The 15,873-nt window shown below is 62.6% G+C and overlaps 1 protein-coding gene across 2 annotated transcripts; it reads right to left on the bottom strand.

Moving 5' to 3' along the window:
- Positions 1-811: 811 nt before the first annotated feature.
- CTSH (cathepsin H) lies at positions 812-15,602 on the bottom strand. Of its 2 annotated transcripts, none has more exons than XM_060617484.3 (12): positions 15,443-15,602; positions 12,101-12,132; positions 11,411-11,516; positions 10,391-10,461; positions 9,784-9,888; positions 8,254-8,340; positions 7,552-7,607; positions 6,819-6,900; positions 6,004-6,072; positions 5,002-5,108; positions 3,144-3,269; positions 812-1,074 (listed from the first exon to the last, which is right to left on the bottom strand). In XM_060617484.3, the coding sequence occupies exons 1-12, from the start codon at positions 15,531-15,533 to the stop codon at positions 1,041-1,043; spliced, it is 966 nt and encodes a 321-aa protein (XP_060473467.1). In that variant the 5' UTR covers positions 15,534-15,602; the 3' UTR covers positions 812-1,040. The 2 variants fall into 2 exon arrangements, with proteins under 2 accessions (XP_060473467.1, XP_060473465.1); XM_060617482.3 differs by lacking the exon at positions 812-1,074 and adding an exon at positions 2,053-2,413 and having other exon boundaries at positions 15,443-15,600.
- Between the last annotated feature and the right edge of the window lie 271 nt (positions 15,603-15,873).

Here is a 15,873-nt window from a genome sequence, read left to right on the forward strand (position 1 = left end):
CGTTTGTGACACTTCACGGAACAGGAGCCTGCCCTTTCCTGCCCACGCACACCGCATCTGAGCAGGGGAGAGGCTTGACGTTTTCAGGTTTGGGGGCTGCCGAAGGGCTTCATGCCTGTCCCCCCAGAAGGGTGGCTTGCGTGCGTGGACGCTGCTCTCCGGAGGCGGCTGGACCCAGAGGAGGGGCACCCCCCACCCCGCACTCTGGAGGAGGGGTGTCCTCGCCCAGGAGCCCGAGCGCTCGTGCAGGTGGCGCCTGGCCTGAAGGGGACGTTCCTGGGCTGGCGGGTGCGGCCCTTCCCACGGCGCCCGGCGGGCAGAGTGGGCGCATCAGCCTGGTTCCTCTCCCGCGACCACCCGCCGGGACCACGGGCCCCCAGCCTCAGCTTCCTCTGCGGACGTCGCGGCGACCCCCGCGCCTTCCAACACGCCTCTCCCTTAACTGTCCTTTAGCGAGGTCCACTCGTCCCTCAGAGCTCAGCTCCGACGGCCTCCGCCTGCGGGGCCCCGTCTCCTGGGCACAGAGCCTGGTGGCGTCCCGCACGAACCCGCAAGGGGCTCGCCCTGGACTTTTTTTTTTTTTAGGTACAATTCACATACCGTAAAATTCCCACTTTCAAAGTGTGCCACGCAGGGGCGCCTGGCGGGCTCAGTGGGTTAAGCGTCCGACTCTTGATTTCAGCTCAGGTCGTGATCTCACGGTTTGTGAGTTTGAGCCCCGCATCGGGCTCTGCGCGACAGTGTGGAGCCTGCGTGGGATTCTCTCTCCCTCTCTCTGCCCCTCCCCTGCCTGTGCTCTGTCTCAAAAATAAACGTTTAAAAAAAGGCTTATTAAAAAAGACTACGTTCTGGGTGAAGATTTAGGTTAAATTGTTTTTCCAACTGGGTGTCCAGTCTAGCACCTTTTATCGAGTGGCAAAGACTAACGTGTCCATATGCTACTCACGGACCGGATTCTCCTTCTGGAGACTCTGGGTGGTAGATCTGTTTGTTCTTGGCTGGTGCACCTTCCACTGTTGACATGCATTCCCTTCACTCATTCATAAAATCTTAGCACATCTCGGCCTTGTTTCCCTTCAGGTAAACAGAACACTGTCAAGCAGTTTTATTGAGAGTTGAGTTGGAAACGTACCAAATCCGTGTTTTTATTCTGGGCAAGAGTTCGCTCATTTATGTTGATGGAGAAGGTGGTTACTGCTCAGTTTACCCAAGCCCTGCTTTTGCTTCTGATAATTTTGTCATTTTCTTGTATCTAGAACTTCTGTTACTTTTTTTTAGTCTTTATTTTTGAGAGGGAGAGAGGGAGACACGGAATCCGAAGCGGGCTCCAGGCTCCGAGCCGTCGGCACGGAGCCGGACGCGGGGCTCGAACCCACAAACCCTGACCTCATGACCTGAGCCGACGCCGGATGCTTAACCCACTGAGCCACCCAGGTGCCCCCATACTGGTATCTTCTAAATAAGCCTCGTTGTCAACCCCCCCCCCCCACTTCCCCCCAAATATCCTCAAGCCTTTAGCTCTCCAGGAGGCCCAAATGACGCGAAAGGCTTCACGGTAAGGAAACCATAAACTGCAGGACAGAGAGCAGAGCCCCGGCTCCTCCCGTGGACCCGGCTCCCTGAGGCCAAGGGCCACAGCAGCGAGTCCGTGGCCGCCTTCTGAACGGAGACCAGGCGCTCTCAACGGGGAAGGGGTGGTATGCGGCTGGCAGGAGTGTCAGGCAGGTTGAGGGGCAGGGCTGGGGGTGGGGGGGTGGGACAGTCCTGGGGGGAGGCCAGTGGCTGGGGAGGGAGGCCACTGAGAGGGACAGACAGGCTTCCGGGCCAACGCCGGGGATCCGAGTGCCGACTCTGCCAAGCCTGGCATGTTTTCGCACCTCCCCGCCGGGGACAACCTGTCTCAAAGCCAGGCTGTGACGGTGACACCTGTGCCCTCACCGTCCTCCCGGCCAGGCAGCCCCTCGGGGCCTCCCTCTGGGGGGACGTGTCCCTGGAGGACAGACCGGGGCCGCTCCGTGTGTGGCCCCAGCACACAGCACAAGCCCGCACGGGGAGGCTTCGCCAAGTGTTTATTGAACAAAGACCTCAGGGAAGACCGTCACGGGCGCTCTCCACACGTGAGAAGCGGCCCTGTGGGAGATAAAGAATGTTCGCGGCCACATGGGTTGGAGTTCGTTACAGGCACAGGGCTGGTGGCCACCTTTACGTCAGAGGACGTGGGTGGGACTCCTCTTCCTCAGGCCTGCAGGCAGGGCCCGGGGGGGAGGCCCCAGGCGGTGTCCCTGCCACCTCGCCCAGGGCAGGACTCCCTCCGTCTGTCCTTCCGTCCGTCCAGGCTCACACCAGCGGGATAGGGTAGGAGGCACAGGCCGCCAGCCCACACATGTTCTTTCCGCGCTCGATGAGGAAGTACCTGGGCAGACAGGGTGGGCGGGGGCCTGGCTGGAGCTTCCTCACCACAGACCTTTCTGGAAGGTTTTACCGCTCACCAAGATCTGGCTCCGGGGGTGAGGGCGTCTGAATTTACTCATAAAACAGGAGCTCTGGGCTTACTTTATCGTCAGAAAACCTGACCTGACTTTGCGAAGACCTTTTCCTTGTCTCTCTTCGGCTGACATATTGTGTCCACACCCCACCTTCTCCAGAATTTTCCGGGGCTCCTTCTCAGCCCTGACCTAGGCCCTCACATAGTTATGTATGGTCTCTGTCCCCGCCCCACCCTGCCCTAGGACGCAGACTCTGGTGGGGGACAGGACAGAGTCCCCTCAGGGCATGTACCCGGGGCACCTGGTGCCAGCCCCTGGCTGTTAATGGTCAGGGATAAGCTCGTTGCCTTGGTAACCTGCCCTCCCAGCCCGGTTCCCTCCCAGCAGGGCTCTATGCTGGGTCTGGTTCCGGCCACAGATCCCCCTGAGACAATGTTCCCGTTCCTGACACACGACTGTTAAGATCTGGGGCTCGGGGCAGGCGGGGGCTGCCAGGGACGTCTCCGGGGTGCGTGGGTCACAGTCTCAGGCCCCTCCCCGGGGGCCCGCACGGGGTCTTGGCCAACTGGCCCCTGCTCAGAAGCCACACACCCGACGGGGCGGCGACCCCTCCAGGGCCCCCAGACCCGAGCAACCACGCCCTTCCCAGCTGCTTACCCTTTCATCCCCCACTGGGGACCCCAAGAGTTTTTCACGATCCAGTAGGGAATCCCATCTTTTTCTCCATACCCAACGGCCAGTACTGCGTGGTTTACTTTATCTGGAGTTTTATGACAGGAAGTGCTGGAGAACGAAAATAAAAAAGGCGTGAACACACAGGAAGGACGAAAGCATCCGACGGCTCAGCCCCCGTCCCGCGGCGGTCCTTGGAGGCTCCAAAGCAGTGTTTCTCAATGAGGGCACCGGAGCCACGTAAGGAGAACTAACTGCGCTCATGGTGCGAGACACGTAGTCCCTCCGGTCCTCTCGGTTCCGTTCACACAAAGGAGCGCACGAGGGGTGCTGGCCCAGCTACAGGCCCGGACGCTCTCTGACGCCCAGTTCACAGCAAGGAGAGATCACCCTCCAGCTGCACCTGCCGTTTCCACTGCACCTGTGCACCTGTGCACTTGCCTTCCCTGCGCCCCTCCCATACCCGCGCACCTGTGCGCCCGCGCCCCTCCCGCACCCGTGCACCTGTGCACCTCCCATACCCGCGCACGCAACAGTATCTGGGGTGTTGCTTTGTTGCCACTGAATTTATTTATTTATTTATTTTTTTTTTTTTTTTCAACGTTTTTTATTTATTTTTGGGACAGAGAGAGACAGAGCATGAACGGGGGAGGGGCAGAGAGAGAGGGAGACACAGAATCGGAAACAGGCTCCAGGCTCCGAGCCATCAGCCCAGAGCCTGACGCGGGGCTCGAACTCACAGACCGCGAGATCGTGACCTGGTTGAAGTCGGACGCTTAACCGACTGCGCCACCCAGGCGCCCCTTCACTGAATTTATTTTTAAGACTACCTGTACTGGGGGCAAACGCACAGGTTTTCCGTGGACAACGGGGAACCAGTTTCCACAAGGAAATCCTAAGAAACTCAAGAGGACAAGAGGCGGTGCTGACTCGTCACTGGGCTGACGCCTGACTGGGTTCCTGCTCTGGGACAGGCCAGGGCGGGTGGCGGTGCACCTGCAGGGCCCGCAGCTCTGCTCCCGTCCCAGGGAAGCTTCGCTTGGCAGGAGGCCCCTGCCGGATGGCGACCCAGGGCTGAGGAGCCCGAGAAAGGCAGGCCTGAAGCCACAAGCCCTCAGTGTGGCTGGGGTGGGGCGCGAGGGCCGAATGGGGACCCCGCAGCAGATGAGCTCAGAGAAAGAAGGGCCAGATCGCCGGGGTCCCCCAGCCCAGCCGACCCTGGACCATGGAGGGGTACACCGAGGAGGCGGAGGCTGGCGTGGCCGGAGAGTGCTCCGCAAGGCGGACTCTGGCTCCGGGCGGAGGGCGGCCCCCCGGTGGGGCACAAGGATGCGTGGGTCAGAGCACGTTTCCGGGCAGCGTTATGAGGGTGGGGAGGAGACGTGTCGGATCTGAGGTCCCCACGGCCACCCGCTTGAGCTGGCCGGACGGCCGTGGGTCCTGTGGGTCTGCTCATGACGTGGGACAGGCGGGTGGCCAGAGGCCAGGGTGAGGTGAGCCCTGTCCCAGAAACGCTCGGTTTTCTGAAGAGCGGTATAGGGAGACTCCCGGCGCGGGGTCCCGAGAGCGGCCGCTTTCTCCTCCCTCTCTCGCAGCTTCCCACCCTGAACGCGGGTGTTTTCGGCCGCGGGCGATTCTTCCACCGACACAGAGCAAGCACTGTCGCCGAGCGGCCCGGTCTGTCCTCCTCCCCGCTCCTCGCCACGCCAGACTCCACGCCTGGAGCCGCGGGGCCCGAGTGGGCCGCGGGAAACACCAAGCCCGCGGCGCCCTCAAGCAACGGCCTGGCCAGGAGTCGGGGACGCCCGCCCGGCCCCGGCCCTGTGGCTGCGGGCCCGCTCACCTGGAGTAGACGCCCTTTCTGTACATCATGAAGTCGCTGGTGACCTCGAAGGCAAAGCTCACGGGGTTGTACAGGGCCACCGCCTCCACCATCGCCTCCTCGTCATTCTGTGGACACACGGTCTCTGTCACCTCTGACCCTGTTCAAAACGTGCTCCTTCGTCCCAGGGTAGGGACGGAGGCTGGGGGCTGGGTGGGTGCACGAGGAAGGAAGAGAAGACTGCGTTGGGCCAAAAAGCCACTAAGGGGCAGAGGCTGCACCCTCCACCCAGCAGACGGTGGGGGGTTTGCCTGAATGGCCCGGTTCCTGCCCTTTTTTATTTGGCTTACAGGCCGCTCCCCTGAAACCTCGGCTCCCCTGTGACCCTCCTTCCCTTTGCTGGGCCGGTCTGCTGGCGATCTCCCTTCCTAAGAAGGAAACCCTCAGGGTGGGGGCCACGGGTGCAGGTGGGCCGGCTCGTTCCGTCACTGCGGTCCCCCCACAGTCCCTCCATGACGCCCCCTCCCCTGCCCTCGGGACCCCTGCCCTCACAAAGCCGGCAAAATCAACCACCTCTCCCTCTGCCTGCGTCCTGGCGTGAAGCCAGCCGCGGGCACTTCACGTTGTGGGCTTGTTTGTTACGGCAGCATAACCTGGCTTATCCTGACTGAAGCACATTCATACTCGGCGAATCTGCATTCAGTCTCTCGTGCACACGCTGATGGCACTCACGCACGCACACCCCGTGTTGCGGGATGGGAGTCGCTGCCTGCAACTTACGGAGGAGGACGCGGAGACAAGGCTGGAGCCCTGCACAGACCCAGGTCAGAGCCCCCGCGCCTGATGCTAGTCCCACGCTCTGCCCCTCCCGCCTCCCCCCCACCCTCTGCCGCCGCGGTGACTGGGCACAACCATAAGACCTTCTAGGCAAAGGAGAGGAGGCTAGGAGAGGAGGCTGTGCGCTGTGCCCCGGCCCCCTCGTGAGAACACAGTCCCCGTCGGAGGGAAGGGTCCGGTACTCACGATTGTGATGTTGGCTACGTCCTTCACGAAGGCAATGGCCTTGCTGGGCTGGAATTTGCAGTCCCCGTCCTGTTCAGGCAAACGGTGTGGAACACGGGTGAGGGAGGCTCGGCCCCAGGCTGGGACTTCAGGCCTCCCCCGAGCCAGCTGATGACGTCTGCGGGGCCAACGCCCCGTGTGCCGGGGCCGGGTGATGGGGTCACTTAAAAGGGAGTCAGAGGCGTCCTTGTTCTCAAGGAGCTCACAGGGGCGGGACGGCCCGGCACTGGCTTCGGCAGAGGTGGGCTCACGGGCGCTCGGCGGGACGGAGGTGAGCGCGAGCCTGCCTGGCCGGGGAAGGGAGGGAAGACTCAGCCGGTGGACTGAAGGAGCGGCTGTGTGACCTCCGATGGCTGGAAGGCGGACTCGAGTGAGGGTCTAGGGTGGGGACGGTCCCCAGACAGCCCACCGGTGGCCGGCAGGTTTTCAGGGGGCTGGTGCCGCTCACCGGTGAGGGGACACCGGTGGCAGGCAGAGCCACACACAGGTCTGGGGGAAGGACAGGGCTGTGGTCAGGGAGGACGTGGCCCGGTGACCCGTGGCGTGTTCAGCAGGCCTTGGGAAAGAGGGTGCGGGTGCTGGAGGGCGTGCTCTGGCACCGACAGCAGACGGGGGGAGCAGCCGAGGCTGGCGCCGGGGCGGGGGGGGGGGGGGGGTGGGACCCGGAGCGGCGGGAGGGCGGTGCTGCAGCCTGGAGGGGAGGAGGAGGCGCTCCCCGAGGCTGAGGGGTCGGCGCCGTGCAGCCCAGGCCACGAGGCCGTGCCACCCAGGGTTACCTGGCCCTTGTAGGGGTAGGTGTCTTCACCCATGATGCCTTTGTTGTACCGGATGTACTCGAACGCCTGGCTGGGGAGGCCCCTGTGAGAAGCACGAGCGGAGGTGTCTACCTGAACCGGCCCCGCCACCGGCGGCCCCTGCGGGCGCCGGACCTCGACCGGGGCAGGGCCCAGCCGCAGGGGAGCTCTCTGGGCGCGGGAGGGGCTGGCAGGGCCGCCCCAGCTCCCTGGCCCCGGGACAGACCCCCGGAGTCCGAGGACGGTCAAACACGTGTCAGGGGCACAGAGAGCCCTTGGGGGGTCTCAGGGACCCTGGGCCCAGGCCCTTCTGCCAGGAAGAGCAAGCGGTCCCACCGGACGGCAGAAGGGACCCGCCCACGGCCTGCTCTGGCCGCCGCCGTGCCCGCTGGGCCCCCGAGCGCAAGGCGCTTTGCAACCATGACCGCCCAGCTCCTCCCGTGAACCCCGTGTGGCCCACACTGTTATCTCTTGGGGCTCAAAGACGCTGAACAAGCTCCCAGGGACCCCTCAGACACAGCCATGGAAAGAGGGCGGATGGTGGAACCAGACAGGCCTGGGCTCGGATCCCAGCTCTGCCGAATTCCGGCTAAGGGACCTTGGGCGTATGACCGTCCCCTCCATGAAGCCGGGACGACTCTGCTCCCACCGCCGACCCAACAGAAGCGGTCGTGGGAAACGAGGGGGGCTCTGGGCCCCCCGGGCAGGGACGCACCCTTGGCAGCCATGATTGTTGAAGTTCTGGGCGCAGTCGACCAGCTGCTGTTCCGCCTGGAGGAAGGGGCGAGCGCGGTGAGCGAGGGCTGGCGCACACCCCTGTGGCCCCATCGGCGCTGTGTCAAGGCCGGTTACAAGCACCCAGGGTGGGGACAGCAGGAGTGCGGGGGCAGGCCAGGGCCGGCGGGCAAGGGCGGGTGGCCGCTGGGCGCTGCCCGTAGGTGTGCGCGGCGAGGCCCGTGTGGCCACGGTGGCAGGCCTCACGGGAGACCCCGCTCCGCCCTCCGGGCCCTGCCCCTCGCCCCGCTTGCCCTGGGGCCACGGGGTCAGCAGCCGCACACACAGGCCCCGCTCTTCCCTCCCGTTGACAGCCGCGGCAGTCGGGGAGGGCATGGCTCCTAGAGGGGCCCCACCCCGCGGGCGCTGCTTTCCGAAGTCCCCTCAGGCCGCCAAGACCAGCGCCACCTGGGCGCCACCCGGAACGGGCCCTTGGCTGTGTCCTGGGGAAACCTCATTCCTTTCCGGCAAAATGTGCACGGAGACTCCCAGGCCGGACGTCCACAAGGCTGGGGGCCCGGTGCCAGCTGGGGCAGCATCGCCACCGAGCCCCGAAGGAGCCTGAAGGCCCACCTGGCCCTCCTGCCGGGCCCTGGGGCCAAGCCACGACCTCCGTGGGTGGCCCCAGGGGCGGGCTGCTTACCAAAGACAGCAGTTTCCCGGTTTTGATAGCGATGGCGGACTCCAGGGCCCCCGTGGTGGAGAAGGTCCAGCAACTGCCACAGCCGCCCTAGAGAGGCCAGGGCGGGGATCAGTCACGGGGACCCCAGGAGGCAGGCTGCCGCGCCCTCGGGCCCTCGCAGGGTCCCTCCTGTTACAGGTGGGGTGCCCGAGGCCTGCAGAGGAGCAGGAGCGGCTGCCAGCCACGGGTGCCTCCTAGCCCCGGCCCCTCGCTGACCAGGCCCCACGGCCCCGCGAGGGCCGGAGCCCCCGTCTCTGGATTTCCTCCTCCTTCTGAATCTTACGCTCCTCCTCCGTTCCCCACGGTTTCTCAGCAGGACTCGCCCAAGTCTCGTTTCCAGAACCTTCTCTGTCACCTCTCCACCTCCAACCTCACCCCACCCACTGTCCTCACGAGCAAGCTAACAACTCCCCAAACCCTGTGTTGGACCCGACCTCCATCGGGGCCCAGATGGTCCCGCCCCACCTCGCCCACCTGCCACAGTCACGGCCCGCCTCGGGGCGCCATGCGGGTCAGGCGCCACAGCTTGGCTGCCTGTGTGTCACCGCTGTGCCAGCCGGGGGTCACCTCCGTCCCGTCAGCTGTAAAACGGGGCCGGTGCGCCTGCCTCGCGGGGCTGTGAGCGGCACAGACACGGTCCTGTGGCTCAGGCCTCATGCCTCTTCCTCCCTGACTGGTCGGCCCCTGAGCACCCCTCTCATCACCCCTCACCGCCCAGGGGTCAGTCCTCCGGCCTTGCCGTCCCGCAGAGGGCCTTCCTGCTGGCCTCTTCCTCCCTCCGTTCGGGGAGGACCCCGTCCGGTCAAGAAGACCTTGTCATGGACAAGGAGAAAATGTTTCTCAGCGAGAGTCTCAACGGAAGGCCAGTGTTCCTCGGGGGGTGGGGACTTCCCCTCATACTCTCTGGAGGTGAGGGGGTGGTGTCGTTCTGGAGAAGGCCACCGAAGGCCACCGCACTGTGACTTCAGGAGGAGGGACATCGTGGGCAGAGGGGACAGCAGGGGGCAGGGGCAGACTCCCCGGAACACGGCCGGCTGCCTCACAGCTTTGGCCGGCCAGAGTGTGCCTGGTGGGCGGGCTGCACGCCGCGAGCTGACCGCCTGCAGCCACCCAGCGGGAGAGGCTGGCCAGGCCTCGCTGGGCGGATGGAGGGTGGGAAGAAATGACACGGGGTGGCAGGAACGGGGTCCTGGGGTCCCATCTCCGAAGGGCGCAGAGAAGACGATGTTCAGAGGGACTTTGTAGGAGACCGGGGACACATGGGGAACCCTGGGTGTGGGGGGCACAGCTGAGCTTCAGTCTAACAAGGAGGGACTTTGTCTCCCTCCAGAGCAGCCCCCAGCATCACCTCACAGCCTCCCAGAGGCGGGGGGACGGGGGACAGACACAGATCTGGGGACACCTGCCATGCTCTGGGTTCTTCTGGGAATACTGTCTGCGAATGTGGCGATTTGGAGGCGGGGGGGGGGGGGGGGAGGGTGCCGCGCATACCTGATTTTTCACCGGCGAGACATACTTCCCCTTTGTGCGCCAGTCCACAAACGGTGGGTAGGGACCAGTGCCCCGCAGGTAGTTACCTCTGGTGGCTGAGCAGTTCTGCAACAGCCAAACACAATGTTTTCAGGGGAAAAGCGTGCAGTTAAAACAGAATCACCGAGAGAGGAGAAAGAACCATCCCGCCCCCAGCGACTGGGTCCGAACGCTAACAGACGCGTGCCTTTCAGAGCCCCGGCCGGAGAACCAGGTTCGGCAAATAAAAATGCAGTTCCTGCAGTTAAATTTGAACCTGAGGTGAACGATGAATAACTCTGTTATTCAGCCTAAGTACGCCCTGTGCACGTTTATGACATATTTACACCAAAAAGTCACGTGCTGTTTGCATGAAATTGAGTTTTAGCTGCGCATCTGTATTTTCTGGGGCAACCCTAAGTCTGGGGTCCACAAGGCTGAGGCCACAGGTGTGGACGGAGGAACTGCTCTGAGCGGCCACTCTGACTCCCCAAGAACCCCGGTGAGGGGTGGGGCGGGCTCTGCTGGGAAAGGAGGGCAAAGGTCTGAGCGGAAGGAGTCCGATCTGGCGACAACACACAACACCTACCTGAGGCTCCGACCAAAGATACTTGTGTTTTATTTCGGCAAAGCTCATGTCCGAAAACTGGTTCAGTCCCACTGAAAAAGAGAAGGAAAAACAAAAAAACCAAAGAAAGAGGGGCTCCTAAGTCACTAAGACACAGAAAAAACAAAGAGACCCACGTTAACCTGCGTCCCAAGTCTGCAGCAGCCGGTGCCCTCACGTGTTCTGAACGTGACGTGACCTAACACGCCAAGGTCAGGCGTGCCTGTGCCTCCGAACCGCCCGGGGAGCGTCTCAGCTGTGCGCGCGTGGGCTGCGTGGCAGGGATGTGGGTGCGGTTAGTGGGGGGGGGGGGGCCTGGGCACCCAGCGCCTGACACCCGGCCAGGAGAGCCCGATGGCCGTCCAGGTGAAGAGCCTTCCACCGGCCGTCACCGCCGCACGGGGCGGGGAGCACTCCCATCTCCCCCACAGCCCAGTGAAGCATCAGAGGCGTCGACGAGCTCCCCCAGGACAGCACAGCCAGTGTGGGCAGAAACGAGAGCCACGCACGGCTTTCCCGTATTACACCTGCTGCCCACGCTACGGTCAGCTGGCCCTGCCGTGGTTTCTGAGGCCCTGGATACACCGTGTGCACGTGCTTCTCGTGACGCCACCCCGGAGGGAAGGCGGACGTCCCTAGAGGCTGCTCCTGAGTGCAGAGCACGAAGGGGGGGCTGCTGGCCAGCACTCCAAGGGCAGGGCTCAGCATCGGGACGGACCCTCGGCGGGCAGGAGCGGGCAAGAGAGGGCAGGGCTCCTACACGGTCTCCTATAGACCTCACGACCGGCGGAGGGGCCCGGTACCGTCCCGCATCCCAGAGACTCTCGGAGCCCGGCAGAGCCGGAATCCGGGGTCCGCTAAGTACTGCTGCAGAGCCGGGCTCGGGACGTGCCCGCACCCTAACTCCCGGTGCGCCTTCCACCCTCGGGCGCCCCTAGCGCGCGTGTGTCCGGCCCTGAGACGCGGCCCCGGGAGCCTGGCGGGAAGGCGGCCCCGCGGTACTTTTAAAGGTGTGGTTCCCAGCGTTGTGGGCACTTATCCTCCTCCAGTTGCCGACAAAGGTCTGCAGCCTGCGCTGGTACTCCTCTGAGCTGTATCTCTTTTGGTGCTAAAACAAAACACATCAGGCGTAAGTCACGGAGACGAGCGGCGGCTCGCCAGAAGGAGACGGTTCGTTTCCTAAGAGGAGGGCTGGAGCTCTCCTTTCCGCCTCGACCCTCGAGGGAGCCGTGCCAGTGGGCGGGCGCCGCTGAGGCGTCTGCTGAGGAAGTCAGGAGGTGGCCAAGCGCGGCCCTGCCTCCGGGGGGGACCTGTGGCCGGAGAGAAGGCGAGGGGCCGGGTCCCGGAGGCCCCGGGAGACACGGGCCACGTGCAGGTCCTCCGCGGACGCACAGCCACTGCCGGGTCAGGTGTCTGTCACACATCACCGTCTCTCGGAAGCACCTGCACTCGTGTCGTCCAAACTGCCCCGCAGCCGGCAGGCATCGCACGGCGACTGGGACGGAACACACGCCTCGGAGGTGAACGCGCTCGCGTCGCTGAATCTTTCCCGCTTTGGCCAGCTCCCTGTCCGGAAGGCCCCAGGGGCAGGGGGCTGGAAAATCCCTCCCCGTCGCCTCAAATCGGGCACAGCAGGGCATGAGAACAGGCAACAGAGAGGGGAAGAGCGGCGGAGAGAAGTTGGGCACTGACCTGGACCATCCATGACTTAAAGTGAACTTTCTCTGTAGAAAGGAAAAAAAAAAAAAAAACCAGATTAGGCCCCGGGTTCCTGGCCATGATGCTGGCCCGCAGCCAGGCAGGGCACTTTAGAACTGATTTGCATTTCAGGAAACTAGGCTAAATTCAAAGCACTGAAAATGGTGTTGTGTCGCACAGAATGCCAAAAAGCCCTCGAACTCTCACTGCTGCTGCGGCTGCGGGAGCGAAACGGCCGGTGGGTGTCCTCGGGGCGGCGCCCAGACGACACACGGGGCCCCCGGTACTCTTTTACCCCGTGTGGGTGCCGGCTGTGCATCTGTGTTTATGTGGACCCCAAGGGTCAACAGATTTGTTCTTCAAGGGACAGATAAGAGATATCTCGGTCTCTGCAGTGTCCTGTGGTCTCCGTCACCGCCACCCCGCTCTGCCCCTGCCATGTGACCGCACTCCGGTAAAGCGCGAGTCACAAACGCTGCCCCGCAGTGCCCGTACGCGGGGCTTTGTGTTGTCTGCAATTTCGCGTTACATTTCAGTGGCCGCGAAGGACGCACTCCAGCTTATTGTAAATACTGGCATTTTAAAATGAGACGGCCACATCGTGCTCTCAGAGTTAGCCAGGGAATCCATGTGCAACACCGCGGTGGGAAAGTCGCCATCCGCAACAGAAGGGAGCGGGGCACGTGTTCACACTCGATGCCCGACCGTCCTTTCAGGTGACGAGGACGGAAAGTATGCATTTAAGTTATTTTTACTTCCTGTGACTCACACATCCCTGAACATTACACAAATGTATTCTGGATTGAATAATCATCATTAACACCCCAACTGATTAAACTATTTCAGGGGCGCCTGGACGGCTCAGTCGGGTAAGCGTCCGACTTCGGCTCAGGTCATGATCTCGCAGTCCACGAGTTCAAGCCCTGCGTCGGGCTCTGTGCCGACAGCTCAGAGCCCGGAGCCTGCTTCGGATTCTGTGTCTCCCTCTCTCTCTGCCCCTTCCCCGCTTGCATTCTCTCTCTCTCTCTCAAAAATAAATAAGCGTTAAAAAAGATTTAAAAGTATTCCAAACATACGCTATGAAAAATAATCGTTAAACATGAAAAACAAACTTGTATCAGAAGTGTACCCCTCATGAGATAAACAGGACTTTACTAACAACACCCGCTCGTGGATTTATAGATTCATGAGTGAATATTTCCTATTTTTTTGAACGGGTCAGCGTTAATTCTAGGAATAAATCAAAGGACTAAGAAATCCTGCTAAGTAAGCAGATCTTAACTGCCGATTGCTTCTGGGAATGGAAGGCAATTTTTAGAGCAAAGGCTCTCAATTCCTCTGTTCCTAATCACATGATGCTCTACAACCCCATCAGCTGATACCTCTGTGAGGCCCTCTCTTCCATCTCTGTTTCCTTGAAGAACCAGCAACAGCCTTGAAGAAGGATTTGTTACCATCTGTCTTTGCTGCCTCCGAGGTGTTTATGACCACAAGGCCCAGACTTAGGACGAGTGAGAGGCACTCTCTCCCGGAAGATCAGTGTTAGCAAAGAGGATGTTTGGAAGTAAAGGGGCTGGGTGCTGACCCCTTATCTGTGCCCAAGTCACTGGGAATTTCTCTGTGTTCCTCCAGGGACTGCCATCCCTCCCCGTCCCTCTCCGTCCCTCCCCGTCCCTCACCCCCACCTTGAAATTCCCCCTGTTAAAGAGCACTGCTTCTCAGCATTCTGGCTTCCCTGTGTGGGTCACACACCTATTCAGAAACCAAGTTGTTGCCACTTTCCCTGGGAAAGAAATGCCCGTTTCTCCAGTACAATCCGGTGAAAGGTTTCAGAGGGTTCCCAGTCCTGGTTTTAGGGCCCTGTGCAGCAGATGGCTTCAGAAGAAGACAGACCTCAACTCAGGACCAGGGTTTGAGGCCAGATGCAGTTTAGGACAACTGACTGGCCTCTTTGCCTCTGGGCGATTTCAAAATCAGCAGGCAGGTGTGACGAGCCTGGCCTATTCCTCATTCGCTGGAGGTCAGTGGGAGAAAAAGCCAGAGATGCTCTTGGGGCTGGGCCGGAAGGACCTGCTGGTGAGCCCAGAGTCCCAACCTCGGACAGACCCATTTCAAACCCACTGTGACTTTTGGAGGGGGCATCTTTACGTCTGCCCTGTCTGGGAGACTGTGCACGGGACAGCAAGAGCAGGGGTCAGCAAACTATGGCAAGCTGGAAAATGTTTGTTTTACACTTTCGAAGCATTGAAAAACATATACAACATTTTGTAAGACCTGAGAATCATCTGAGTTCAAATTTCAGAGTCCAGAAATAAAGGTTTATGGGAACACAGCCCCGCTCACTCATGTACACACCGTCTACAGTTACCCTCACCAGCAGAGTTAAGTAGTCGCTACACGCGGTGTGACCCACAAAGCCTAAAATATTTCCTATCTGGCCCTTACAAGAAAGAGCTTGCGGGGCCCGGCTCTGGAGTTAGTACGGGTGCCTGTGCGACCGTCCACACAGCCACACAGCCGGGGCAGAGCACAGCCCTGGCCCCGGGGGAACTGGGTTCTCCTCAGCTTGGGGCTGACCTGCAGCTGGCCCCCTCGCCCCCACCCAGGTTTGCAAGACCGGGGGGCTTTCTAGCACAAATGTGTACAGAGGAACGGGGCAAGATTCTGAGCCAACAAGATTCAGCCTCCGTGATCTCTGTCCCGTCCCAAGGCTGTCCCTTGGCAATCCTCTGGGTGCAGGGCGAGTAGGGCAGCAGCAGGGAGGGCGGCAGGCTCGCAGCGAAGAGCCCTCAGCCTGGGGAGGTGCCCGGGGCCGCAGCAGCAGCAGAAGGGGTGCACGAACAGAGTGCCCCCGGCCTAAAGGGCAGCCCTGGGGCCTGACCGTCCACCAAAGCGCTTGGAGCAGCGCCCTCAGGCTTCAAGGGCTAGAATAGGTCGCTCCTGCAAAGCCCATTCTACAGAACTCTCAGGGCAACTGTGGAGATCCCCAGGAAGTTGCCAGAAAGGCTGGAAAGTCCCTGCTCATCCCCGCAGGGGCACAGCCAATCCTCTACGTCCCCCCGCGGGACGTGGAGGCAGCGGCTTCTCCGGGGCTCCAGGCCCTGCAGGCGCCTGGGCCAGTGGGGCCTTGGACGCCCAGCCCACCCGCTCCTCCGGTCAGGCAAGACGCCCTCTCAGCCTCCCCCTCCTCCCGGCCCCCTCCCCTAACGCAGTTCACCCCTCCCGGGTCCTGGGGCCGGGGAGAGGCCCTGCCTCACCGCCCCCAGCCAGGTGCTCCCCACCCCCGCCCGAGCCGGCCCGGCCTGGGCCCTCTCCCGCGGCGCCCCCTCCCCGTACCTAAGGAGCTCACGTAGAGGTCGGCGGCGCCGCAGGCCGGGGGTCCCAGGAGCCCCGCGCCCGCGCAGAGCAGCGACAACACGGCCCACATCGTAGCGGCTTGACCCGCGGACTGGCTCCGAGGGCCCAGGAGCGCGGCGGAGGCGGCTCCGGGGCGGGGGCGGGGGCACCGGGATGGGGCGGGGCTCCGGGGGCGGGGGCGGGGCGGGGGCGCCGGGGGGCGGGGCTACACGGGGGAGGGGCACCGGGGATGGGGCGGGGCGGCGGGGCGGGGCTCCAGGCGGGGGCGGGGCACCGGGGGCGGGGCTCCGGGACACCCTGCGCCCGATGAGGAGACGCACCTGTGGTGCGCGCTCTGCCGCCTCTTCCTCCTACGGTGCAAGGAAGGCCTTCGCGGGCAGGGGTTGCTGCGGGGCAGTCACAGCGTGACC

Source organism: Panthera onca, chromosome B3, assembly GCF_046562875.1.
Source record: "Panthera onca isolate mPanOnc1 chromosome B3, mPanOnc1 haplotype 2, whole genome shotgun sequence".
Taxonomy (NCBI): domain Eukaryota; kingdom Metazoa; phylum Chordata; class Mammalia; order Carnivora; family Felidae; genus Panthera; species Panthera onca.

What these genes read in the sequence shown, in the direction of transcription:
- CTSH (XM_060617482.3), bottom strand. Translation starts at nt 15,533, where the DNA reads ATGTGGGCCGTGTTGTCGCTGCTCTGCGCGGGCGCGGGGCTCCTGGGA. An exon ending in ATCTTTGGTCGGAGCCTCAG is followed by an intron (nt 9,889 to 10,390) that starts GTAGGTGTTGTG and finishes TGGCTGTTGCAG; the next exon opens with AACTGCTCAGCCACCAGAGG. An exon ending in TCTCGCCGGTGAAAAATCAG is followed by an intron (nt 8,341 to 9,783) that starts GTATGCGCGGCA and finishes TGGCCTCTCTAG; the next exon opens with GGCGGCTGTGGCAGTTGCTG.